This window comes from Bos indicus x Bos taurus, chromosome 3 (assembly GCF_003369695.1).
Source record: "Bos indicus x Bos taurus breed Angus x Brahman F1 hybrid chromosome 3, Bos_hybrid_MaternalHap_v2.0, whole genome shotgun sequence".
NCBI lineage: Eukaryota > Metazoa > Chordata > Mammalia > Artiodactyla > Bovidae > Bos > Bos indicus x Bos taurus.
Window position 1 is genome coordinate 25375568 of NC_040078.1, and position 26901 is coordinate 25402468.

At 40.7% G+C, this 26901-nt stretch overlaps 1 protein-coding gene across 3 annotated transcripts in view; it reads left to right on the forward strand.

Annotated features, from left to right (window-relative positions):
• The window catches only part of SPAG17 (sperm associated antigen 17), a 252300-nt gene that overhangs the window by 212873 nt on the left and 12526 nt on the right, over positions 1-26901 (forward strand). For 2 of the 3 annotated variants that reach the window (XM_027535676.1, XM_027535679.1), the window contains exons 43-48: positions 331-462; positions 10764-10900; positions 16578-16762; positions 18287-18347; positions 20977-21121; positions 24192-24338. In XM_027535676.1, coding sequence (XP_027391477.1) covers positions 331-462; positions 10764-10900; positions 16578-16762; positions 18287-18347; positions 20977-21121; positions 24192-24331 — 800 coding nt within the window. In that variant the 3' untranslated portion in view covers positions 24332-24338. Of the gene's footprint in view, positions 1-330; positions 463-10763; positions 10901-16577; positions 16763-18286; positions 18348-20976; positions 21122-24191; positions 24339-26901 lie in introns of those variants that run through there. The other variant, XR_003510028.1, reaches the window with a different exon arrangement.

The following is a 26901-nucleotide window of genomic DNA, read 5'->3' on the forward strand; positions in this document are numbered from 1 at the left end:
CAATTCAGTTACTCTGGCCAGGTAAAAGTAGGTTAAATTACCTGGTCTCTGTTTCATAACCCAAGATGACAACTACGCTCTGGTCATAAGGCCCAGAAAGAACCAGCTAGCTCCTTGGGAGTGAGTCTTACAGACACTGTCCTGTTTGTTAATGCCAAACACTGTGTCATATAATGAAAAATCCTGGCTCTTAATGGCTTGCTTCCATTTACTCTCTTTAAAGAGGGTGGGGGGGAAAGCACCTTGTTCATTGTAATACAAACATAAGTAGTCATTGTATCACTGTCCAAAATATCACTTTAAATTATTTGTTTGGGTTTTTTATTTCAGATTCCCAGAAAAATAAAGTTTCAAAACAGGAATCCTCAGATATACTTAGTGTTTCAAAATCAGAGAACCTTGAGGATACCAAGGAGCCTGCTAGCCAAAAGCAAACTGAAAATTTAACAGTGTCTATCAAAGGTATGACAGCCTATTGCTTTATCTCATTGCTTCTGAAAACTGAACATCTTGTCTTTTTGGAGTACGGGAGATGGCCCTCGGGGCGTGGTTGGCAGTTACAGAAAAAAATCCTAGTGGGTCATGGATTGTGAATCTGTAGGACTTTGTAAGGCTTCTTAGCACATCAGAGTATCTCAAAAAATATTTTGAGAATGACTACAAGTCCCAGATTGAAGGAAAGAAATGACAAATTTTTGAGATTTGTTATTTTATTTCTTCAATTTATTTTGATTGATTTATTATTTTATGCATCGTGGTTCTAAGAGTTTGTGTGATTTACTGAAAGTCAGGTACCTAGTAGCTTTGTTGAGCCATGAGTGGCTTGGTAGTTGGACTTAGATTTACCTATGATTTCAATACTTCTTTGGCCTGCAGGTGCTGGAAGAGAAACATCTGTCTTACATAGCGTGTCATCTTATTGGGGTAGCAGAAACTCAAGTGTGGAATACTACAGAATAATATCTAGTTCCTGTAGAGTCACATTACACTGATTTAACTGAAGTCAGTTGAACTAAATATGATTGGGAAAGAAAAAGAGGGAGGGAGAAAGAGAGGGAGGGAGAAAGGAAAGGAAGGAAGGAGGGATAATTTAAATTGTATAGATAAATTTGTACTCCCTGATTCCTGTGGGCATGTTCCATTTTGAAAGTGAGGTGAGGATCAGTTGATGGGTCTTAGTTACCTCTTACAGAAGCAACATCTTGCTTCATTTATGAGTCAGAACTAAGAGATTTACTTTATGCAAGTCCTTTTGCTTTCCTGACTCTAATCTTATGTCTCCTGTGAGGTTTGTTCATTTAGGAGGTGACTTACTCATTGCCCCCTGGAGACAGGAATGGCAACTCACTCCAGTATTCTTGCCTGGAGAATTCCATGGACAGAGAAGACTGGCAGCCTACTGTCCATGGACTGACAAAGAGTCAAACATGACTGAGTGACTTTCACTTCACTTACTCAATGTCAGGCACTGTTCTAGGCATGGGAGTACAGCAATTAAGAAGCCAACGTCATATGCAGCTGAACATACTATGAGCAGACCTAGACAATAAGTAGACAAATAAGTTCAGATAATATTAAGTGGTATCACATAATGTAACAGTATAATGTATGGGGAGTATCTGAGGGGAGAGATACCACTCAGTTAGAGGGTTAGAAGGCCCTTCTGTGAAGGGACATTTGAGCTGAGACAACAGAGACAAGAGGGACGCAGCCATGCAAAGACTGAGGGAAAGGAAAATTCCGGGTAGCGGGAACAGCAAACATGAAGGCCCTTAGAGGAGAAGAAATAGAAATAAAAAGAAGGCATGGACCTGGAAGAAAATGGGCATTGGAACAGTCAGAGGAAGATGAGGTCAGAGAGAGGGGCTGCAGTAAGATCCCATGAGGAGTTTTGAGTTTTATTCTAAGAGGTGAAAGTGAAAATGGTTCAGTCATGTCCGACTCTTTGCGATCCCATGGACTATACAGTCCATGAAATTCACTAGGCCAGAATACTGGAGTGGGTAGCCTTTCCTTTCTCCAGGGGATTTTCCCAACCCAGGGATCAAACTCAGGTCTCCCATATTTGCAGGTGGATTCTTTACCAGCTGAGCCACAAGGGAAGCCCACGAATACTGGAGTGGGTAGCCTATCCCTTCCCCAGCAGGTCCTCCTGACCCAGAAATCAAACTGGGGTCTCCTGCTTTGCAGGTGGATTCTTTACTGAGCTATCATTCTAAGAGGAGTTGTAGTCAAACCCCACCAGAAGGTTTTGAACAGCAGGGTCATTACATGACAAGCTTATGTTTTAGAAAGATCCCTCTGGCAACTGTGTGGACAGTGGCTTATAAGAAGGGAAAAGGGAGGACTGGAGAAAATGGAATCAGGGAGGAAGCAACAGGATATTTGTGAGCATGGACAGAGATCTGGACTAGGGGCTCAAGGCAGAGGTGGTGAGAAGCAAATTAATTGGAAATATATCCAGTGTATATATGTATATGTTTGTGTGAGTGTGTGTGTGTGTGTGTGTATGTGTGTGTGTGCGTGTGTATCAGAGGTAGAGCCAGCAGGGCTTGCTTGTTGATTGGACATGGGGCTGAAACAGAAGAAGAAACAAGGGGATTCCTGGGTTAACTAATGTGACCAGTTGTGAGGATGAGAATTGGTAATTGCAACAAGTTTCCAGGTGGTATTGATGTCACTGACATAGGATCATGTGTTGACAACCACTGCCCTATGGCAAACTCTAGAATGTAAAATCAGGCAGAGGAAGAGCCAGTAAAGGCAACTAAGAAGAAAAAGCCAGCAAAATAGGCGAAAAATGGGAATATGAAAATCACTGAGTGTTTTGAATATATTAAATGCCCCTGAAAAGTTGAGTAAGATAAAAAAATAACCGTGGAATTGGATACTATTGTGGTCACTGGTGATCTAGACAAGAGAAGCCCCAAGGCACAGAGGAGACGGAAGCCAGCTGGAGCCACTATGTATAGAATGGCTAAGGAGGAATCAACAACAGCAGCAGGAATGGATAGCTGTAACCAAGAGCTTTGTTGAAAAAATAAAGAAGAAAGACTGCAAGTGGAGGGAGCTGTGTCACTAAGTGAGAGGTTTTTGGTTTTGTTTTAAATTAGACATAGTAGGGACTTCCCTGGTGGTTCAGTGGCTAAGACTCCATGTTCCCAATGCAGCGGTCCCAGGTATGATCCCTGGTCAGGGAGCCAGATCCCACATGCGACAACTTAGAGTTTCCTTGCCTCAACTAAAGATCCCGTTATGTGGTAATGAAGATCTTGTGTGCTGCAACTAAGACCCAGCACAGCCAATTAAAAAAAAAATTGTAATTAGACATACTAGTAGAACATGTTGATTTGCTAAATGATGATAATTCTGCATCAAGAGAGAACCTATGATGCAGGAGAAGGGAACATAATTGCAGGACAGCAAAGTGTTAAAAAAGGTGGGAGACCATGACCTTTGGGGCAGACCCTGAGTCAAAGCTATGGTTTTTCCAGTCATATATGGATGTGAGAGTTGAACTATAAAGAAAGCTAAGCACCGAAGAATTGATGCTTTTGAACTGTGGTGTTGGAGGATGTGCTTGAGAGTCCCTTGGACTGCAAGGAGATCCAACCAGTCCATCCTAAAGGAAATCAGTCTTGAATATTCATTGGAAGGACTGATGCTGAAGCTGAAACTCCAATACTTTGGCCACCTCATGTGAAGAACTGCCTCATTTGAAAAGACCCTGATGCTGGGAAAGATTGAAGGTGGGAGGAGAAGGGGACGACAGAGGATGAGGTGGTTGGATGGCATCACCAACTCAATAGACATGAGTTTGAGTAAACTCCAGCAGTTGGTGATGGACAGGGAGGCCTGGCGTGCTGCAGTGCATGGGGTCACATAGAGTCGAACACAACAGGGCAACTGAACTGAACTGAATGACAGAGTTGACCTTGGATGTGAGTAGTGTCACCTCATCCACAGTGGCAGGAGACAGGAGAAAGAATACAGGTACACGGGCAGGAGGGTTGTGGTTTGGTGTTGGGAAGGTGAACGAGTGTGACGTCAAAGGAGTGGATGTAATGAGAGCATAGAAAGCCCATTCCAGAGAAACAGGAAAGCAAAGCAAGAAGGCGTGACTTATTGTTTAAAGTGACAGTGTCTGTTGACTGGAGCTCTCAGGAGGTCAAATAATTGCTCGGCAGATATGATAGAGTAATAAGATGGTGATCTAGACAGGGAAGCTTAAAACAGAGGTTTGGAAAGTGATAAAATGATTGGTGTTGGCAAGGGCAAAGATATGACCCTGGGAGTTTCTGAGGTGGAGAAGAGGAAAGATGAAGAAACAGGGTGATGGAAAAATCAGAGAGGACAGAGTTATCCGGGGATGTCACCAAGAGAGATGAAGGGGAAGACTGACTAAGGTGTTGGAACTGCAGTGAATCAAGGCAATGTTTGAGGTAGTCAGCGATTGACAGCTACTTGGAGATGTCAAGTAGTTGACATCTTTTATTAATAATAAAATAGTCTGATGGCATGAGCTTCAAAAGAATGAGAGTGCTTGAAGGAGGAAAAAAAGTTTTGAAACTAGAGAAACACCTACAGCACCCCTTTTGTTGTTGTTCAGTCGTTCAGTCATGTTGGACTCTTTGAGACCCTAGGGACTGCAGAACGCCAGGCTTCCCTGTCCTTCACCAACTCCCGGAGCTTGCTCAAACTCATGTCCATTGAGTCGGTGATGTCATCCAACCATCTCATCCTCTGTCGTCCCCTTCTCCTCCTGCCTTCAATCTTTCCCAGCATCAGGGTCTTTTCAAATGAGTCAGTTCTTCACATCAGGTGGCTCAAGTATTGGAGCTTCAGCTTCAGCATCTGTCCTTCCAACGATTATTCAGGGTTGATTTCCTTTAGGATTGACTGATTTGATCTCCTTGCAGTCCAAGGGACTCTCAAGAGTCTTCTCCAACACGACAGTTCAAAAGCATCAATTCTTTGCACTCAGCGTTCTTTATGGTTCAACTCTCACATCCATACATGACTACTGAAAAACGCATAATTTTGACTATATGGACCTTTGTTGGCAAAGTAATGTCTCTGCTTTTTAATATGCTGTCTAGGTTTGTCATAGCTTTTCTTCCAGCACCCCTACATACTGAAATACCTGAACTAATAGAGACAATGATGTGATTCCACTATAAGTGGTAAATTAAATTTTAATATAAACAATAAAGTTTAAAGAAGTTCAGAGTAGGAAGAGATTAACACAAGCAGCGGGGAAAGTTTTATGGGAGAGGTGGTCTTAAAGAATAAATAAAGTTGCATCGGTTTTAAGATTTAAAATGCAATCACCTGAGACAGCCCTCATTTCACCTGAGGAAACTGAAACCTAGAGAAAGTCAAGCAACATTGAAAATCTGGGACTCTGCCAAGGCCAGAAAATGAGTTTTTTGACTCTGAATTCTCTGTAGTTTATTATACTGCCCTCCAGATGTAGGGAACAGAAAAGAGTATTTTATACTGAAAAAAAAAAAAAAGAAGAAAGGAAAGAATGTGTTCAAAGCTTGAGTAGAAATGAACTGGAAACAAATGTAAGTAGATTATTCTTATTTGGTAATAGTACAAGAAATGCTTGGAAAATACGGTAGAATCAGCTAGAGGAGATTTAGATTTGATGAAATAAAAATGAATTTGACAGCATTCGCTGTGATAACACTGTGAAAAATCCTATGGCGACACAAACCAGTTTCAGGGGCTGTGGGCCGACTGTGCAGCCTGCTCCAGACTGCAGGAGGCGTGTTCTGGGCTTGGTACCAGGCCCCTGAGATCTGATGGCGCTCTCTCATCCCAGCCCTACGTTCAGTGACACCACATTGAGAGCTTGAGTCAGCCACTGTGAGAAATCAGCAAATGCCACAAATGTGCAAAGTATACCAACCAGGACAGTTTTTCTCCAGGGAGGCAATTGTTAAGCTTTTTTCCAGCACACCAGCAGCAGCAGGGAGAGCTTGGGTGTATTCCACTCCCACATTGAAGGGGCCCCTCCCTCTGTGGCTGCTGCCTTCAGGGCAGAGGGTTGGAGCTCAGGAGAGGTGGATTGTGGGCTGCCCCCTCAGTCAGTTCAGTTCAGTTCAGTCGCTCAGTCGTTGTCCGACTCTCTGTGATACCATGAACTGCAGCACACCAGGCTTCTCTGTCCATCACCAACTCCCAGAGCTTACTCAAACTCATGTCCATAGAGTCAATGACGCCATCCAACCATTTTGTCCTCTGTCATCCCCTTCTCCTCCTGCCTTCAATCTTTCCCAGCAGCAGGGTCTTTCCCAATAAGTCAGTTCTTTGCATTGGGTGGCCAAAGTATTGGAGTTTCAGCTTCAGCATCAGCCCTTCCAATGAATATTCAGGACTGATTTCTTTTATGATGGACTGGTTGGATCTCCTTGCTGTCCAAGGGACCCTCAAGAGTCTTCTCCAACACCACAGTTCAAAAGCATCAATTCTTCAGCGCTCAGCTTTCTTTATAGTCCAACTCTCACATCCATACATGACTACTGGAAAAACCATAGCTTTGACTAGACAGACCTTTGTTGACAAAGTAATGTCTCTGCTTTTTAATATGCTGTCTAGGCTGGTCATAGCTTTTCTTCCAAGGAACAAGCGTCTTTTAATTTCATGGCTGCAGTCCCATCTGCAGTGATTTGGGAACCCCCCCCCCAAAATAAAATTTGTCACTGTTTCCATTGTTTCCCCATCTATTTGCCATGAATTGATGTGACTGGATGCCATGAGGCCCCTCTCAGCCTCTGCTCAGAACTGGCTCAGCCACTTAGACATACATTTGTGGGTCAGAGCAAGTCCTAAGACCGAGCTTAGAGTCAGTGGACAAAGAAATGTGCCCCACCTACAGGGAAGCCATGCTCAGAGACGAAGTAAATAAAGCCATGCTCTGAGAGGAAATAAAAAAATAAAAACAAAATATTATTGTGTGTAAATACTATGGTTGACTTCAGGGTAGAAACAGGGAGGGAACCACTATTGGTTCTTCAGTTGTGTGAAGTCTGGCCATAATTTCAGATGATACCACTAGTTGGACCATCCCAGGTGTTTAAATACTAAAATTCCTCTGTATCAGTTGATGTCCAGCTGCTGCTTCAAGCCCCTCGAATACCCCCTCTTCTATCCCCATCCATAGGAAAGCCCTAGGTAGGCTCAGTGAATAGGAATTCATATATTATGGGTGTTGGTACTGGGTTCGAAGCCTGGGTTGAAAAGATCCCCTACAGAAGGGAAGAGCTACCCACTACAGTATTCTTGACTGGAGAATTCCAGACAGAGGAGCCTGGCAGGCCCCAGTCCATGCGGTCACAAAGAGTTGAATACGACTGAGCAACTGAAACACACCTGGTAGAAAACAGAGCTAAGGCTCACCTAACTCCTTATATAATAACTATGACTTATATACTGACAATGACTTATATATAATTATATAATGTCTTATATAATGACATGTATCTAATATGACATATAATTTATGTTAAGGCTCTACCTCACTCCTCATATAATAACTAGGTTACAGTGAGCATGCTGTTTTAATTTTTTATTGGAGTGTAGTTGATTTATAATGTTATGTTAGTTTCAGGTGTGTAGCAAAGTGAATCAATTATACATGTATATATGAAAGTTAAAGTGTTAGTCCCTCAGTTGTATCTGACTGTTTGCAACCCCATGGACTGTAGCCCCACCCCCCACCCCCCAGGATCCTCTGTCCATGGGATTTCCCAGGCAAGAATACTGGAGTGGGCTGCCATTCCCTTCTTCAGGGGATCTTCCCAACCCAGGGATTGAACCCATGTCTCCTGCATTGCAGGTGGACTCTTTATCATATGAGCCACCAGGGAAGCCCTACATAACATATATCCACTCTTTAATTTTTTAATCATTGATTTATTTATTTTTGGCCAAGCTACAAGGCTTAGAGGATCTTAGTTCCTCTGCCAGGGATTGAACCCATGCCCCCTGCAGTTCAAGTGTGGAATTCTAACCACTGGACCGAAGTCCCAGTGACATGCTATTTAACCCCTCTATATCTTCCTGTTTTCTCTTCTATAAAGCAGATAGAATGATATATACATCACAGTGTTGTGAGGATTAAATTTAATATATGTAAAATGCTTACAGTAGTGCCTAATTCATGAGAAACTCCATATCAGCATTTAGTATTGATAATAATAGAATGAACGATTGTTTGGTCCCCATCAGACTGATAAAATGCATTGCTATAAGACAGAAATATGCATATGGTAAGAAATACAAACAAGAAGATGCATCAGGCCATCATGATTGTTGTCTATGTAGGCGATAGTGACAAAAGAGAGTAAATATATTAGAACACTGATCAATGATCCCCATCACTGGAGATTCTGATTCTGTTCTGGCCTGAAATACAGCTTATCTAGCATGTGGCTAGAGAATCTCTATTTTTCCAGGGTCAGCCCAGGGGATTAAGATGCACATATGAATTGGAGGCACACTGGGTAGTTGTGTAGGAAAAACTCACAACTCATACAGAGCACTTCTGTGACCAGATATGTGTGAACTTTTATTACACCAAGCAATTCTACAGCACCAGCTGGGTGTCCTACAATTCAGTCCTTAAACTAACCAGAGTAGCACAGACTCTATAAGCTAAAGGCTCGGTCTCACAAGGCTCCCCATCACCCACTTCACATGCTCATTGCAGGTCCAGGTTGTCACTTGAGCTTCTAACCAGTCAGCTATAAAGTGGGGTTCCCATGACCTGCTTTTATGCTTCCCTAATTTGCTAGAACAATTCACAGAATTCAGATATTATTATATAATAAGGGACATGATAAATGGCACAGATGAATAGACGTAGGAAGAAGTACTCAGGGCCCGGTCTGGAAGGTTTTAGCACAGTAGCTTCTGTCCCTGTGGGACTGGGGTGCACCCACCCACCTGGCATGTGCTCACCAGCTTGGAAACTCTCCAAACTGCATGCTGTAGGATTTTTGTGGAGACTTCATCATGTGGACATAATGAACTCCATCTCCGTATCCCTTCTTCTTCCCAGAGGATGAGAAGTGGGGCTGAAATTTCCAAGCTTCTTATCATGGCTTGGTTTTTCCTGATGACCAGTCCCCATCCTGAAGCTATCCAGGAGCCCACCAAAAGTCACTTAATTCAGATCAGAAGAAACTCCTATCACCCAAGAAATTCCAAGGAATTTAGGAGCTCTGTATCAGGAATCAGGATCAAGGACAAAATATTAAAAGATGCTCCTGGTACTCTTATCATTTAGGAAATTAAAAGAGATTTGGGAACACTGTGCCAGGAACCAGGGACAGAGGCCAAGAAACATCTTCTATTATCTCACACTATCGGGAGTGTGTTCCTTGTGGACTTAGTAAGGACTCTTCAGTTTGAGAACTAGAACTCAAACTCATTGAACAACAACAAAACACGGGATGGGTTGGTGCTTGTTGATGCTCAAACCAAAGAAAAGTAGCCATGGTGCTAGCCCACGGATGACTGGATACATTCAGGCTTTTCAAGAGTGTTTACATCTGACTGCCTGTCTTTCTGGGCATTCTCCATGTTGTCACATCCCTCCTTGTCCCTGTGTGGTCTTGTCCTCTCCTACAAAGAACAAGCTATAGCCATGTGGCAGGGACATGTCCAGAGAGGTTAAAAATTCTGATTCTTCCAGACCCATAACCCTGCAAACAAGATAGGATCATCCCTGTTAACTTCAGGAAATATCTTGGTCAAGGTTCTGTGTTGGCTTTGAGGACTTGTTGAGAACTAGTGAAATGCTGGGGCTTCCCTGGTGGCTCAGATGGTAAAGAATCTGCCTGCAGTGCAGGAGACATACATACAGACAAGGCATGGTTAACATACATGTGGTACTTGCCTGCAGACAGTGGACACTCAGATATTGGTTTCCTTCCCTTTCCTCTCTTGATGATTTAAATTCAAGACAGGGTGTTTTAAAAAGGTGACCTAAAGCACAATTTTTATTAAACCTCCTGGATATTTGGAGAAATACACACAACTGCTGCTATGTAGATTATCTACTTTGGCTCATTCCTTCACCAAATTTAGTGATCTGGGGATTTAATTTCCTGGCTTAATTTATCTATGATAACTCCACCCCCTTTTCAAACTCTAAACTTACTAGTTGAAACAAAGAAATTCTTAAGATTTTTATACTCATTAGTTTTAAGAAATCTCTGAGAGTCAACATTTTATTGAACTGTACCTTGTTGATTTATAGGCAAGTCACTCAATTTCTTAGAATCTGATTTTTCTCATTTATTTAAAAAATGTGATGCTAATAGCATCTGCCCTGCTCATCTCATAGGATTATTCTGAGAACTAATATTAGGTTAAGTCTTGTTGTAAAATGTAGATCAAACAGTAGAATTATTCAAAGCCTTTATTCCTGTAAGGGAATTCCCAGGTGGTGCTAGTGGTAAAGAATCCGCCTGCTAATGCAGGAGATGCAGAAGACACTGGTTTGATCCCTGGATCCGGAAGATCCCCTAGAGCAGGAAATGGCAACCCACTCCAGTATTCTTGCCTGGAAATTTCCATGGACAGAGAAGCCTGGCAGGCTACAGTCCATGGTGCTGCAGAGAGTATACAAGCTTTTTAAGAAGAAAAGAAAATGTCCCAAGTGGGTTCTGTGTTCTTCTGCGCCCTGGTATGACCTTGGATGTCTTTGGAAATTTCACATGGTGTAATTTCAGTGTTCTCTCTAACAGAACCAGAATCGTGTATGCCTCTGAAAATTCCAACCCAGTCATTGCTGCAGGATGTGGCAGGACAAGCAAGAAAAGAGAAAGTGAGGCTACCTCACTACTTGCTGAGTTCCAAGCCCAAGTCTCAGCCTCTCGCAAAGGTAAAATGGACTTGGAAATAAATCTGCCAGAGCCAGTTAGAGTTTTAAGTATTCCTGGTTGATTGAAGTAACTGATTTCCAGCCACCATGTAACTGCTATTTGCTATATGAACCATGTCAGCATGAAGGGCTTCCGGTCACACCAGGGATAAACCAAGGCAGTACTTTGCTAGAGTCAACTCATATAGGCTCATGAGAGGAATTATATGAGCCAGCTGTTAAGCCAGCACTAGCTTATAGTTGGCAAGCTTCCATGGTGGCTCAGTGGTGAAGAACTCACCTGCAGTGCTAGAAACTCAGGTTCAATCCCTGGGTCAGGAAGATCTCCTGGAGAAGGAAATGGCAATCCACTCCAGTATTGTTGCCTGGGAAGTCCCATAGACAGAGAAGCCTGGATGGCTACAGTCCATGGGGTCACAGAAAGGTTGGACATGACTTAGCGACTAAATCACAACCAGTTTGCAGTCAGCCATGCTTGGAGTTCTTCTGCCATAGAAATTGGCAGATGCTACTGATGAAGGTTCTTTTCCAAGAGCCAGATTACCAGCCCACTGATGGCTAAGGGGATCATTGGGCACCCTTCTCATGACTCTTAGGATAAAATCCAGATGACTTAGTGTGACTGCAAGGCCTGGCTCCATTTGCTTCTTTACCCTCATGCTTTGCCAGACTCATTATACTTCCCCCATTGTGGCCTTCTATTAGTTCTTTCAAAGTACCAAACTCCTTCCTCAGAGCCTCTAAGATCCATCTCAGCTATGTTGGAAAGCTTTCCTAGAGCCCACCAACCAAGTTTTGTTAGTCATCCTTTAGAAATTTCATGGCACACTGTGTTCATTGCAGTCAGAGAATGTACTGCGATATGTATAATTGACATGTGGTAGGAGTGCTTCTCAAACTTTAATGTACATGTGAGTTATTTAGGAACCTTGTTAAAATATAGATTCTGTCTCACTGGGTCTGCTGTGAAGCCTGAGATTCTGCAGTTTTAACAGGCCCCCAGGTGAGGTCAATGCTGCTGAGTTGGGAAATAACTGCATAGGGCAATGGTTCTCAAAGTATGATTGTTTGACTGTCAGCATTGGCAACACCTGAGAACTTGTTATAAATGCAAATTCATGGGCTCCATCCCAGATGTACTAGTGGAGAAACTTGGGGGTGGAGTCAGCAATTTGTTCTCAGTAGACAGTGCTCCTCTGCAGAGTAGGTTTCCCTTATCTTTGTAGTTCCTTCCCCTCTGCACCTACCTATTCTCTACTCCAGAGGTCCCCAACCTCCAGGATCTAATGCCTGATGATCTGAGGTGGAACTGATGTAATAATAATGGAAATAAAGTGCACATAAATATAATGCACTTGAATCATCCAGAAACCATCCCTATCTACCCCTGCCCCATCTGTGGAAAAATTGTCTTCCATGACACTGTTCTGTGGTGCCAGAAAGTTTGGGGACCGCTGCTCTACCCCACCCAATCCCAGACTTACTAATGGAGAAACTCTGGGAGTAGAGTCAGCAACTGGCATCTTAACCAGTCCTCCCGGTGGTTCTGATAGAAGTTAAAATAGGATAACCACAGGCACAGAGGGAAGAGCACCAACTTTGGAACCAGGTAAACTTCAGTCTGAAACTTTAGTCTTCCACTGACCACTTGAGCAAGTTTTCTGTCTTCCAGTTCTCTGAACTTGAACTTCTCTATCCTTAAAGCCTAAAATACTTCCTTACTGTGCTGTGATAAGGATTACATAGACCATAAATGTTCATTTTCTCTCCTAGCCAAGCAGTTATTTTCCTCCAGTGACAAAGCCTTTATTTACCTGAAATATAATTGACATACAAGATTATGTTAGTTTCATTTGTACTACATAGAGATTTGATACTTGCATACATTATAAAATGATCACCATGAGTCTAGTAACCATCTGTCCCATACAAAGTTATTACAGTATTACTGACCGTATTCCTTACGTTACATTCCTGTGCCTTATGTATTTTATAACTGGATGTTTGTACCTCTTAATCCCCTTTACCTATTCTGTCCCCCCAATCCTTTCCTTTTGGTCAACCACCCATTTGTGTTCTGTATCTGAGTCTATTTTCATTTTGTTTTGATTGTTTTGTTTTTTAGACTCTACATATGCAACATACAGTATTGCCTTTTCTTTGAATTATTTTACTTAGTATAATTCCCTCTAGATCCATCCATGTTGTTGAAAATGACAAGATTTCTTTTTTTATGGCTGAGGAATATTCTCTGTGTGTATATATATAAGAATATATATATATTCATATATATGTATATATATATCACATCTTTTTTTTTCTATTTGTCTATTAGTGAACATTTAAATATATGTTACTTTCATATCTTGGCTATTATAAATAATGCTTCAATGAGCATTAGTGTGGATATAATTTTTCAAATTAGTAATTTTATTTTCTTTGGGTAAATATCCAGAAATAAAGGTGCTGGATCATATGGTAGCTTCTGTTAAATTTGCTTTATGCTGTTTTTCATAATGGCTGCCCCAATTTACAATTTCACCAACAGTGTATGAGGATTCCCTTTTCTCCACATCCTTGCCAACACTTGTTATTTGCTGTCTTTTTGATGATAACCATTCTGATAGACATAAGGTTGCATCTCATGGTTTTGATTGGCATTTACCTAATGATTAGTCATGCTGAGCATCTTTTCATGTATCTGTTACCTATCCTATATGTATGTCTTCTTTGGAAAAAAAATTTTTTTCAGGTCCTCTGTCCCTTTTTTAATTGGGTTGCTTAACTTTTTGATGTGAGTTGTTTGAATGTTTTGTATATTTTGGATGCTGCTACTGCTGCTGCTGCTGCTAAGTCGCTTCAGTCATGTCCAACTCTGCAACCCCATAGACGGCAGCCCACCAGGCTCCTCTGTCCCTGGGATTCTCCAGGCAAGAATATTTTGGATAGAAACCCTTTATCTGATATATTGTTCACATACATCCTTTCCCATTCAGCACTGCAATGTATAATTTGTTGATGTTTCCTTCACTATATGCAAAAAGCTTAGTTTGTTGTAGTCTCATTTGTTTATTTTTGTTTCTCTTACATGAAGAAGCAGATACCAAAAAAAAGTTACTAAGATTGATGCCAAAGAGCATATTGTTTATGTTTTATTCTAGGAGTGTTATAGTTTCAGGTCTTATATTTAAGTATTTAATACATTTTAAGTATTATTTTTGGATATGATGTGAGAAAGTAGTCCACTTTGCTTATCTTGCATGGACCTGTCCAGTTTTCCCAACACCATTTATTGAAAAGGCTATCTCTTCCCATTGTAATTCTTGCCTTTGTCATAGACTAACTATAAAAGCATGTTTTTATTTATAGGTTTCATCATTATATAATGTCCTTCTTTGTCTCGTTACAGTCTTTGTTTTAATATCTACTTTTCCTGATGTAGGTATTGCTGGCTTTCTTTTTGTTTCCATTTGCATGGAATACCTTTTTCCATCCCTTCACTTTCAGTCTGTGTCTTTAAATCTGAAGCGACTCTCTCGTTGGCAGCATTTCTATGGGTCCTGATTTCTATCCATTAAACCACTCGGTGTCATTTGATTGGAACATTTAGTACATTTACACTGAAGTGATTATTGATAGGTATGTACTTATAGACATTTTGTTCATGTGTTTATAGTTCTTTTTTTTGTTCATTCTTCTCTTAGACTCTTCCCTTTGATTACTGTTTTTAGTGTTATGTTTGGATTCCTTTCTCTCTTTTGTGTGGGTAGATTTTATAGGTTTGTGGTTACCATGAGGTTCATATATTATAACATATAACTCTCTCTCTCTCTCTCTCTCTCTCTATATATATATATATATATATACACACACACATGATTATTTTAAGTTAATAATCTCCTGGGTTTTAATGCATTCTAACAACTCTTCATCTCTCCCTTACACGCACACATTTTATGTTTTGGTGTCAGCTGTGTTACATCTTTTTGTTTTCTGTACCCCTTAACTCCTCATTGTGGATATATATATATATAATTTTACCACTTTTATCCTTTAACCTTCTATCCTGCTGGATTTATAAGTGGTTGATCTACTACCTTTACTGTGTACCTGTCTTTATCAGTGAGATTTTTCCTTGCATAATTTTGGTAATTATAGTTGTGGCCTTTTCTTTTAGAGAAGTCCCTTAAACATTCGTGTAAAGCCAGTTTAGTGGCACTGAACTCTCTTAGCTTTTGCTTGTCTGCAAAACTCTTTTATCTCTCTTTCAAATATGAATGATGGCCCTACCAAGTAGAGTCTTCTTGGTTGTGGATTTTTCCCTTTCATCACTTTGAATGTATTATGCCACTCCTTTCTGGTCTGTACAGTTTCTGTTGAAAAGTCAGCTGATGGTCCTATGGTAGTTCTCTTGTACATAATTAGTTGCTGTTCTCTTCCTTCTTTAAGATTCTCCCTTTATTTTTAATTTTTGGCATTTTAATTACTTTGTTGTGGAATGGGCCTTTTACGATTAATCCTGTTTGGGACACTCTGTGCTTCCTGGGCCTGAATGTCTGGTTTCTTCTCCCAGGTTAGTGACATTTTCAGTTATTATTTCTTCAAGTAAGTTCTCTGTCCCCTTTTCTCTTCTCCATCTAGGTCCCCTATTTGCAACTGTTAGTATGCTTGATGTTGTCCCAGAAGTCTCTTGAACTATCTTTATTTATTTATTTTTGCTTTTTTTCTGTTCAGCTTAGGTGATTTTTACTGCTGTGTTCCAGGTTGCTGATCCGTTCCTCTGTATCACCCAATCTACTGTTTTCTTTCTAGTGCAATTTTTATTTCAGTTATTATATTCCTCACCCCCAGTTATTATTTTTTATAACTCTTTGTTAAAATTTCCACTGGACTCATTCATTCTTCTCCTGAGTTCAGTGAGCATCTTTATGATCTTTATCTTGAACTCTATTGGCTGGATTGATTACCTATACTTTGTTTAGTTCTTTTTCTGAGATTGTGTGTTGTTCCTTTGTTTGGAACATATTCCTGTGTCTCCTCATTTTGCCGAGTTCTCTTTGTTCATTTCCATGTGTGAAGTAGGTTGGTTACATTGTCTGATCTTGTAGAAGCAGCTCATGTAGGAGATGTCCCATGGGCCCAGCATCCTTTTTCCCTCTGGTCACCAGAGCTGTGTAGTTGAGGGGTGTCCTTTTGTGGGCTGCATGAGCCTTTCTGTTGTGGTAGGGCCTACTGCCATGGGCATGCTGGAGGCAAAACGGGCCCTGACTCAGTTGTCTGCAAGGCCATGCCTTGTGTGGTGACTAAAGGCTGGCTGTAGGGCAGGGGAGGCTTGCTGCCTGGTTTGCTGCATGGCCTTGCGGGGGGTGGTGGTGGTGGCAGTGGGGGTATGTGTGTAGGGCCTGAGCCTTTTTATTATCTTGCATGCTAAGTTGCTTCAGTCATGTCCAACTCTTTGCAACCATATATATATATAAATATATATATATAGCCCACCAGGCTCCTCTGACCATGAGATTTTCCAGGTGAGAATACTGGAGTGGGTTGCCATTTCCTCCTCCAAGGGATCTTCCCAACCCAGGGATCAAACATGAGTCACTTATGTCTTTATTATCTTGGGAATGCAAAATAGAACCATTTTATTATGTTTTATTGCTTTTTTTCTTTTTCGATGAAGGCGCAAGATTCTGTTGGAGGAAGAGTGAGAACATCCTCTGTGGCATCTGCTGCCATTAATAATATAAATTCATCTCCCTTTGGATTCCATCTTCTCCCACCCGCGGTGAAATTTGGAGTGCTTGAAGAAGGACACACCTATGCCACCACTGTAAAGCTCAAGAATGTTGGAGTAGACTTCTGCAGGTGAGGCCAGGGCTCCAAGTGTATGCTCAGATTACCTATCATTACATCTAATGATGTGATTCAAAATTAATAGCAAATAACTTAACTCACAGTCTGTATTCCCAATAGAAAATATACTCTATCTGGTATTAAGTGACAAGAAAGTCACTTCAGTCCTTCGTTTCCAGATCAAAACCAATAGAATCTTAAAGTGTGTAGAGATCTTGGAGACTGTTATAATATAAGGGAACTGAGTAACTTGTCTTAAAAGGTCTTGTAGGCTTCATCAAGAGTAGATCTCCGATACCCTGAGTGCCAGTTCATTGGAGCACCTTGCTTTATCAACACAGCTGTGGTCACTGCTTCTTGTGGGAGATCAGTCCTTCCCGTTGGGTCCATATACCATACATCTATTCCAAGACAATTCCCAATTACAAAATCTCCTCTGTACTATTTTGTAGTAAGCATCAGGATTGTGGGGAACTTTACCCCCATAAAAATGGGATACACGTATATTTCAGAATGCAGAGTTATTCTCAGTGTCACTAACAAGTCCTTTGAGAGCATTTATGATTCTGGACTCAGGATTGGAAGTCAGACAGGGCATAGATACAGGAGCATCTGATTGAGAAGATCATTGTCCCATTTTAGTTGAGGCAAGTCCTCAACTTCAGGGATCATGTTCACTTCCTTGGAAAAAACTTGATGAGGGCATCACACTGCCAGATCAGACATCATTGCTTTTTGGTGTTGTTGCCAAAAAATGGGTGGGGAGAAATGGAGAGTCAACCTCAAACTTGGTTAAACTCACCCAAGGAGACCCTGTGTGTCCAGTATAGAATTTTAGTTTCATAGATTTCACTCCTCAGCTTGTTCAGTTCAGCCACTACAGGGCAGATAGCAAAGCAGATGGTAGAGGGAACCCAGTTGGGGTCAACATGGAGATAGACTGCCCTTGGCATTTTAATTCACTCCAGGTCTTTAACCTTCAGGCAGAGCCCACAAACCGCAGGAAGGGGAAGAGATCAACAAGTACCATGTGTGAGTCCAGGGCTTTTCAAGTTCTCCTACCATTTCTGAGCCTTTTCTGTTTCTTTTCTCCCCAAACATGCAAACCCCATACCACGACAGAGCAAGACTGGCTCCCACGCTCCACTGCTTTCCAAAAGAGCCTTTATTCTTCAGCTTAATGATCTGGCAGTCAGCATTTGTGTTCATGCTGGCGGCTACGCCGCAGTGCACACGCCAGCCAAACATTCACAACCCTCTGCCCAGGCCCAAGCTGCTCGTCAGCATCCGATAACAAAGGGTTGAAACCCGGTTTGGAGTCAGTTTGACGCCGATGAAAACTGTTGGAAAGGCAGTTGTGAAACAGGCCCCAGATTCTCCTTCCAACTGGATATTAGATTGTTTTTCTACTAGTCTGGACCCCCTGCTCCCGTGTAGCCAATATTAACACCTTCCTGATTTTATTACTTCCCAGTTCATTTGTGCTCATGTTTTTCATTATGGCATTAGTTTATCCCCATCTTTTTCTCCTGGTAGGTTTAGGGTGAAGCAGCCTCCACCCAGCACTGGGCTGAAAGTGACTTACACACCTGGGCCCGTAAGTCCATGTGCTGTGTCCTGCGTGTGTCCATATGTGTGTGCGTACAGATGTGTCTATGTTTCCAGTGCCGTGAGCTTTCGTGCCATTCTACCAATTCGGTTTAAGCCATTTGTAAGTCGACTTTTTCTAGTATCATAAGCCACAGATTCCTGGCACTGGTACACTCTGTGGCTGTTGTCACTTATTTCATGTAACAACCATAAGCACTCCTATGTGTAAGTAGAATTAAACTTCCAGCTATGGAACCATTTCTGAAGTTCACTTCACTTGCCCCAATACTGCAATTCTATACAGTTGTCTGGAAATACCTTTAAAAAAATTAAAATATGATTTAACATGCATTTGGTAAACTGATTACCTAAAGATATCCTGTGACAACTCCTTCTGCAAAGTGAAAAGTCGTTGGAAAAAATAAATACTTCATTCTTTACATTTTATGCAAATCTGTTCCGCTCTCCTGGTATTTGTCAGAGAATAGTAAAGAAATAGTAGCAAATTTAAATTAACCATCTGTCTCATTTCTCCAAAAATCTCTGAAAATATGAATTCCAAAATGTCAAATTGTTCTGATTTTATCTGATACATTATATTTAGTATAAAATGTGTATTGCCACTTACTTCAAAATATAATTTCAGAGGTGTATTATGATTAAACACGAGGTTATCTCAAAATATAATAAAATCACACTCATCAACCTTGACTTTTATTTCTTGGTCAGTATATCATCTTTTGCTTTAACACTCTTGTAATCTCCTTTAACAAGCTTTGAGCTCCTCCCGTATGCCAGCAATAGTGCCAGGCTATAGGAGATGTTAAAAATGAGTGAGACATAAGAAGTATACAAAGCAGGCACATGGTGGGCACTCAAGAGATGTGTGACTGAGTAACAGATGGTGTAAGGAAGACTGGTAGATAAATGAACCATTCATCACCGGTGGGGACTGCACAGGCTCATGGGAACTCTGAGCAAGCGCATCCAGTCCCATAACCAGCACACTGTGCTGACTGAATCCCAAGATCTTAAAGCGGTCACGGTGGCTGTGTGTTGACACAGAAGAATCGGTTGGCTGTAGTTCAAAGTCAGCTGGTTTCTTGTAACTCTGCTACCAAGCAGCTCTGTGATGCTGTTGGTTAATCCTCTGCGCCTTGCTTTCCTCATCTATAAAAGGAGCTTAGACTGATCATTTCTCAGCCCTCTTGCAGCTCCAATATCTTATGATCTATAAAACAGTAATATGTAGGCCGCAATTCAAAAACAGAAATCCTTTTGGGGATTCAATCCACTAATTTACGAGGACCTCTCTGAAACACTTCATCACTGTCCCATGTCAGAATTTCAGAATCTTCACAACATAGAACAAAAAAGCACAGTTAAAGGAAGCTTTTCTCCCACTGTTCTGGGAAGTTCGCAAATCTTTTTCATTTTAAGTAGGGATTATGCCAAAACCCTAAACGACTGCTAAATCAACCTTTATACATACTAAAAACCCAAACTCACTCTATACCTTTTTTCTTTCTGATGGTAGTTTTGGCTCTGGCAGAAAAATGTAGCCTACAGACTTCTCTGTATCTAAACCTCACCACTATCCAGCTTGGTTCATTGCCAGCACTACATGAATGCACTCCAAACCCAGGTAGACCTGTGTTATGGCAGCCCTCCAGCTCCCCTCGTGCAGCATCGTCATCCCCCGGCCCTGCTCCGATTGTTGGGCTTGGAGGGCTGAGGGCCTGGTTCTCAGAAGCTGCTGGATACCCTCCAGCGTGCGGACGTCCACAAGCACAGCACTGAAAAAACTGAAACATTTTTCAATTCTATTATTTATAAAACCCAATCGAAGAAAAAAAAATTATATTCGTACCTAATTGCTTTCTGTGTGGTAGTTTCTGATTTATTTTTTCCAGATAACTGTTCTCACATTGGCTTTTTAACCCACCTCCTAGGGAGGTGGCTTCCAAACATAAACAGCCCTTTCTTTCCTGGCTTAGTGTTCTTTTCAGGGGACAAGGCAAGAAGCCCATTCCTTGCTGTGTTTCTCCTTCATGGTATATCAGGTTTCTTTTTTGTTGATACATCCTCTTCCATGTATCTTTCAGATCTAAGCAGTTTGGCATTTAAACTAATTCTGTCTCCCTCTACTGGCTTTGCCATGTTACAAGTCCTACAGTAGGAACATGCTAAACCATGGGACATGGGCACAGAAATTGTGGGATTCACCTAGTCTCTTAAATTTAAGATTAAATTTATGTTTATCTTTGATTAAATTTATCTTTGTTTACAGAGATGACAATAAATAGAACCTCACTACTGATATTCAAGAAATAGCACAATTACAGACATCATAAGGAGTTTGCCCTCCAGCACCCTGGCATTTAGTTTCCTTATGCTTTTTCCTAAATGGCACCTGACTTTCTCCTTCAATTTATCCTGGGTCCCACTAACTCAATGGAAATCTACCTATCTAATCCATGAAGTAATTCTTCTAAATGCTGAAACAGCAGTCATTCCTTTGGACCAAATTGATAGATGAGGGAGCTAGATTGGAGAGTTTGAATAAGTTGCTCAAAATCATGTGAAAATTTTGAACTTCTGTATGGCTGATTCTAAAGCTTCATTGTGCATTTCAGGTGGCAGCTGGTTTGCAGGCAGATCTGAAAGTGGAGTTATTTGCCATGGCTGTTGGGGAGGATGGCACCAAGGGATTGGCACACATCTCTCACAATATAGAGATTATGACTGAGCATGATGTCCTGTTCTTACCTGTGGAAGCAAATATCCTTTAAAGTTCAATTTGAGTCACCACATATAGTGTAAAAATTACATTTGAACAAGGAGAACACAGAAGTCAAAATGGTGTTTCCCAATCCCCTCACATCTGCCCTCTGTAGCTTCATTTATTCTAGTTTTAAAACCACAGAGTTAAATTTCTTAGGACAAAGACTTGTTTCTTCATTTGTTTTTTGAAAGCATCTAGCAAAGTGCCTGACACATAGTACATGTAACTTTAAGTTGGATAAATCTCAATATTATTGGCCATCTCTGGGGTATCAAACAGTCAGAAATTTTTTAAAAAGCAAGTCTTTTGTCTTAAGAAAAAAACCTGGTCATCTTCTTGGGGGATAGGATATACCTTATTATAGAAACAGAATGAATAAGTATTGAATTACACATACATTCCTTCATATTGGTATCTCCTGTATATAGAATATATAGATACCAAGAACCTTTTATATGCCATGTACTGTATGAAATATTTTATCAAATATAAAAGTGAAAATTGAACTCTATCTTAAGCTACATAAGCTGGTAGCAGGAATAAAATTTTCACACTTGATTCCTGTATTGTAACTCCAATAGTATGAATCATATACCACTTTGTATTATAGGTATATCTATTTGATATTTGAGCTGGGTCTTATAGAATACAAAAACTTTTGATGAAAAGAGACTTAGGAAGAATGAACAAAACTGTAGCAATAGGAAAGCTCCAATTGTTCAGGAGGGTAAGCAGGGAGTTCAATTTGTTGAGAGCTTAGAGTACTAGTAATATAGTGGCAAAGCTGGTTGGAATCAAGTTGTGGGAGATTTTGAATTCTTGGCTTAAACTTTATTATATAAGCAACACTGAATCATTGAAATTCTGATCGACTGGGTGATATAATCAGCATGTCTTTATAAAAATGAATTCATTGTTATCATACAGGCTGTGTTGAAGGAGAAGAGCTACTGGATATGCAACAAACCAGTAGAAGGTTCCTTCAGCAAGCCTTCAAGTGTAAGGACAAGAGCTATAGTGTGGCAACAGTAGAAATGCAAGAGGGACGTGGGTGAAAGGCCTCTGGCATGGGGTACTGTAAAACCTCAGGTGGGACCCCTTAAGAAAAGGAAGTTAGAGGACATAGAGTTCACTGGCAAGGGTTGGGGCTCAGGGAATGAATCGTGGAGATTCGGGACTGGGTCTCAGTGGAGGAGTCAGAGTTGGAAATATAATAATTGTAATTGTCAGCTGCAGAAGTGGTGATAGAAAGTATGGGGGAAATTAGTAGAAATTTGGGTTTGTTTATGGAGCAGGAGAAAAAAAGAGAAGCCAGGAGAGAGAGAACAAGCAATTGGCAACATGTGAAATATCTCAAAGAATTTCAAGGAAAATATGGACATAGTTGACAGATGCTATGGAGATGTCAAGGAGGATTCTGATTTAAATAGAACCACTAGATTTTGGGGGACAAAAAACTGCAAAACATAAAGAATGGCTGAGTGTTGAGAAAGCAGAAATATTGAGTATGGATACACTTTCAATTTATTATTGAAGGAAAGAGCAAGAGAATATGGTGCCTCAGACTCAGGGAGGCAACAGAGCAAAGGGGAGATTTTCAGTTTAGTGTGGTATATTTCGTATGCTTGTAGGCTGGAAAGAATGGATCAGAAGAGAAATATTAAAAATATGTATAAGAGAACTGAGGCAGCAATATCCAAAAGAAGGTGAAAGGCTAATCAGGAGCAGAGCTGAAGGGTTAATCTTGGCAAGGGAGAGGGTAAAGATGGGCAAGGGAGAGAGTAAAGATGACCAAGGGTCTAGACATTCTAAGGTGAAAGAGAAATTAGGGGAAATTGTGTCAGGTGATCACGATTCAATAGAAGTGGAGTTGTATTCATTTGTTTATGGGCTTCCCAGGTGGTTCGGTGGTAAAGAACCTGCCTGCCAGTGCAAGAGACTCAAGAGATATAAGTTCAATCCTTGGGTCAGGAAGATACCCTGGCAACCCACTCCAGTATTCTTTCCAGGAAAATCCTACAGACAGAGGATCCTGGTAGGCTACAGTGCAAGGTGTCACAGAGTCAAATATGACTTAGCAACTGAGCATGCATAGTTCATTCTTTCAAAGATCATAAGTATCCCTAATGTGCTAGGCATCAGGGGTATGGCAATGAACAAGAGACAAATCTCTGCCTTTATGTAGCTTGCATTCCAGTAGGAAGACAGACAATAGACAAAATAAGTGAAATGTGGACTCTAATGGTAATAAGTACAATGTAAGAAATAGAAAATGTAACATAAGAAAGGAAGCACATGGAGAAGGAAATGGCAACCCACTCCAGTATTCTTTCCTGGAAGATCTGATGGACAGAGGAGCCTGGTGGGCTACAGTCCATGCGGTTGCACAGAGTTAAACATAACTTAGAGACTAAACAACAGCAACAACATAGGAAAGGAAGTACAGGGAGTGTTAAGGACTAAAATTTAAAATGAGTAAATTTAAAAATCCTTCTCACTGAGAAGGATTTCCCCCCTCTGGCAATTATGTCCTCTTCACACAAGTTATTAGATGCTGAATCTAATAACTGAATCCCTGCTGATGATCGCAGCATTTAAATAATTTTGCATTCATTCTAATAACATTTCTATTTCCTTGCTTACAGATTAGAGACGATCTGTCTGGCACAGAGAGATGGGAAAAGAGTTTTACTAAATCTTTAGTCTACTTCCAGGGTCAACAATGATAGTTCATAGCCCATTTCTCAAGATCTATTCCCTCCCCTTCACACCAAAAAAGCGTGAAATCTGCATGTTGGTGTGTTCTGGGACCTGGTTATAGTGATTGATGGTGCCTATAGAAAGGCCAGTCATGTAGCAGAGAAACATACACTAGAGGGCACCAGAGAAATTCCAGATCAATATCCATCCTTCATCCTCTAAGCTTGGCATATAGAATTTGCATTAAATAGAAAATACCTAAAAGTGATCTGATGATGCTAAAGATTCTAATTCTAAAATATTACCTGAGTTTGCGTATACAGTTCATTTGTTCATGAAAATAATAGTCCTTAATGGGTATTTTACCAGTTTTAACAAGCAGCAATTATGATAAGAGACCAAAAGATTTTCCCCAGGGAAAAGAAAATCCCACGGTCCAGAGGATTTCTACAATTTCTTCCTCTGCACTCGGAGTCTTCATGTCCCGTAAAATTTCTCCACATTAGGAGTCAGGTAAGTAATACATTTGTAATTTGATTGTCATCCATTCAAATTTGAGGCCATAGACCTCACATTTGTTCTCATCTTCATTCAGCCAGCAACCACTGAGCCACTTAGTCTGGTGGAATTAAAATACTTGTTTCTAATAATAACAGCTACCCATTTATACTCATTATCCATCTAATCCTCATGCTATCTACAAGGTAGATATTCCCCCACTTTATAAATAAGGAAACTCAGGCTCAGAGAATCTTGAAGAAGTAAAAAACCTAACTTACTTCAGTGTGATTCTAAAGTTTATTCTTTCAAGTGCTATTTTTGACATTGATCTGACTTTCCAAGGGTAGGAACATCAACAGCAGGATGCCCTTCTGTACTTGAGAATTTACAGTTAGGTCAGTGGTTCTTACATTTTTTGGACTCAAAGACTCCTTATGTGCTGTGCTTAGTCTCTCAGTCATGTCCGACTCTGCAACCCCGTGGACTACAGCCCGCCAGCCTCCTCTGTCCCTGGGGATTCTCCAGGCAGGAATACTGGAGTGGGTTGCCATGCCCTCCTCCAGGGGATCTTCCCAACCTAGGGCTCAAACCCAGGTCTCCCGCTTGCAGGTGGATTCTGTACTGTCTGAGCCTCCAGGGAAGCCTATATACATATACTTATATATGTATATATGGCTGTGCTGGGTCTTCATTGCTACACAGTTTTTCCCTAGCTGTGGCAAGCAGGGGCTACTGTCCAGCTGTGGCACATGGGCTTTTTATTGTGGTGGTGTCTCTCGTTGCAGAGCACAGACCCTAGAGCACAAGGGCTTCATTTGTTTCGGTTCCCAGGCCCTAGAGTGCAGGCTCAGAAGTTGTGGTGCAAGGGCTTAATTGTTCTGTGGCATGTGGGATCTTCCTGGACCAGGGATCAAACCTGTGTCTCCTGCATTGGCAAGCAGATTCTTTACCACTGAGCCACCAAGGAAGCCCTCCTTATGTATTCTTAAAAATGAATGAGCTTTTGTTTGCTGGAAGATTTTTGATTACAGTTTCAGTTTCCGTGCTTGTGATGGGTCTGTTAAGATTTTCTATTTCTTCCTGGTCCAGTTTTGGAAAGTTGTACTTTTCTAAGAATTTGTCCATTTCTTCCACGTTGTCCATTTTATTGGCATATAATTGTTGATAGTAGTCTCTTATGATCCTTTGTATTTCTGTGTTGTCTGTTGTGATCTCTCCATTTTCATTTCTAATTTTATTGATTTTTCTCCCTTTGTTTCTTGATGAGTCTGGCTAATGGTTTGTCAATTTTATTTATCCTTTCAAAGAACCAGCTTTTGGCTTTGTTGATTTTTTGCTATGTTCTCTTTTGTTTCTTTTGCATTTATTTCTGCCCTAATTTTTAAGATTTCTTTCCTTCTACTAACCCTGGGGTTCTTCATTTCTTCCTTTTCTAGTTACTTTAGGTGTAGGGTTAGGTTATTTATTTGACTTTTTTCTTGTTTCTTTAGGTATGCCTGTATTGCTATGAACTTTCCCCTTAGGACTGCTTTTAAAGTGTCCCACAGGTTTTGAGTTGTTGTGTTTTCATTTTCATTAGTTTCTATGCAAATTTTGATTTCTTTTTGATTTCTTCTGTGATTTGTTGGTTATTCAGCAGGGTGTTGTTCATCCTCCATATGTTGGAATTTTTAATAGTTTTTCTCCTGTAATTGAGAACTAATCTTACTGCATTATGGTCAGAAAAGATGCTTGGAATGATTTCTATTTTTTTTTAATTTACCAAGGCTAGATTTATGGCCCAGGATGTGATCTATCCTGGAGAAGGTTCCATGTGCACTTGAGAAAAAGGTGAAATTCATTGTTTTGGGATGAAATGTCCTATAGATATCAATTAGGTCTAACTGGTCTATTGTATTGTTTAACGTTTGTGTTTCCTTGTTAATTTTCTGTTTAGTTGATCTATCCATAGGTGTGAGTGGGGTATTAAAGTCTCCCACTATTATTGTGTTATTGTTAATTTCTCCTTTCATACTTGTTAGCATTTGTCTTACATATTGTGGCGCTCCCGTGTTGGGTGCATATATATTTATAATTGTTATATCTTCTTCTTGGATTGATCCTTTGACCATTATGTAGTGACCATCTTTGTCTCTTTTCACAGCCTTTAAAGTCTATTTTATCTGATATGAGTATTGCTACTCCTGCTTTCTTTTGGTCCCTATTTGCATGGAAAATCTTTTTCCAGCCCTTCACTTTCAGTCTGTATGTGTCCCCTGTTTTGAGGTGGGTCTCTTGTAGACAACATATGTAGGGGTCTTGTTTTTGTCTCCATTCAGCCAGTCTTTGTCTTTTGGTTGGGGCATTCAACCCATTTACGTTTAAGGTAGTTACTGATAAGTATGATCCCGTTGCCATTTACTTTATTGTTTTGGGTTCGAGTTTATACACTGTTTTTGTGTTTCCTGTCTAGAGAATATCCTTTAGTATTTGTTGGAGAGCTGGTTTGGTGGTGCTGAATTCTCTCAGCTTTTGCTTGTCTGAGAAGCTTTTGATTTCTCCTTCATATTTGAATGAGATCCTTGCTGGGTACAAT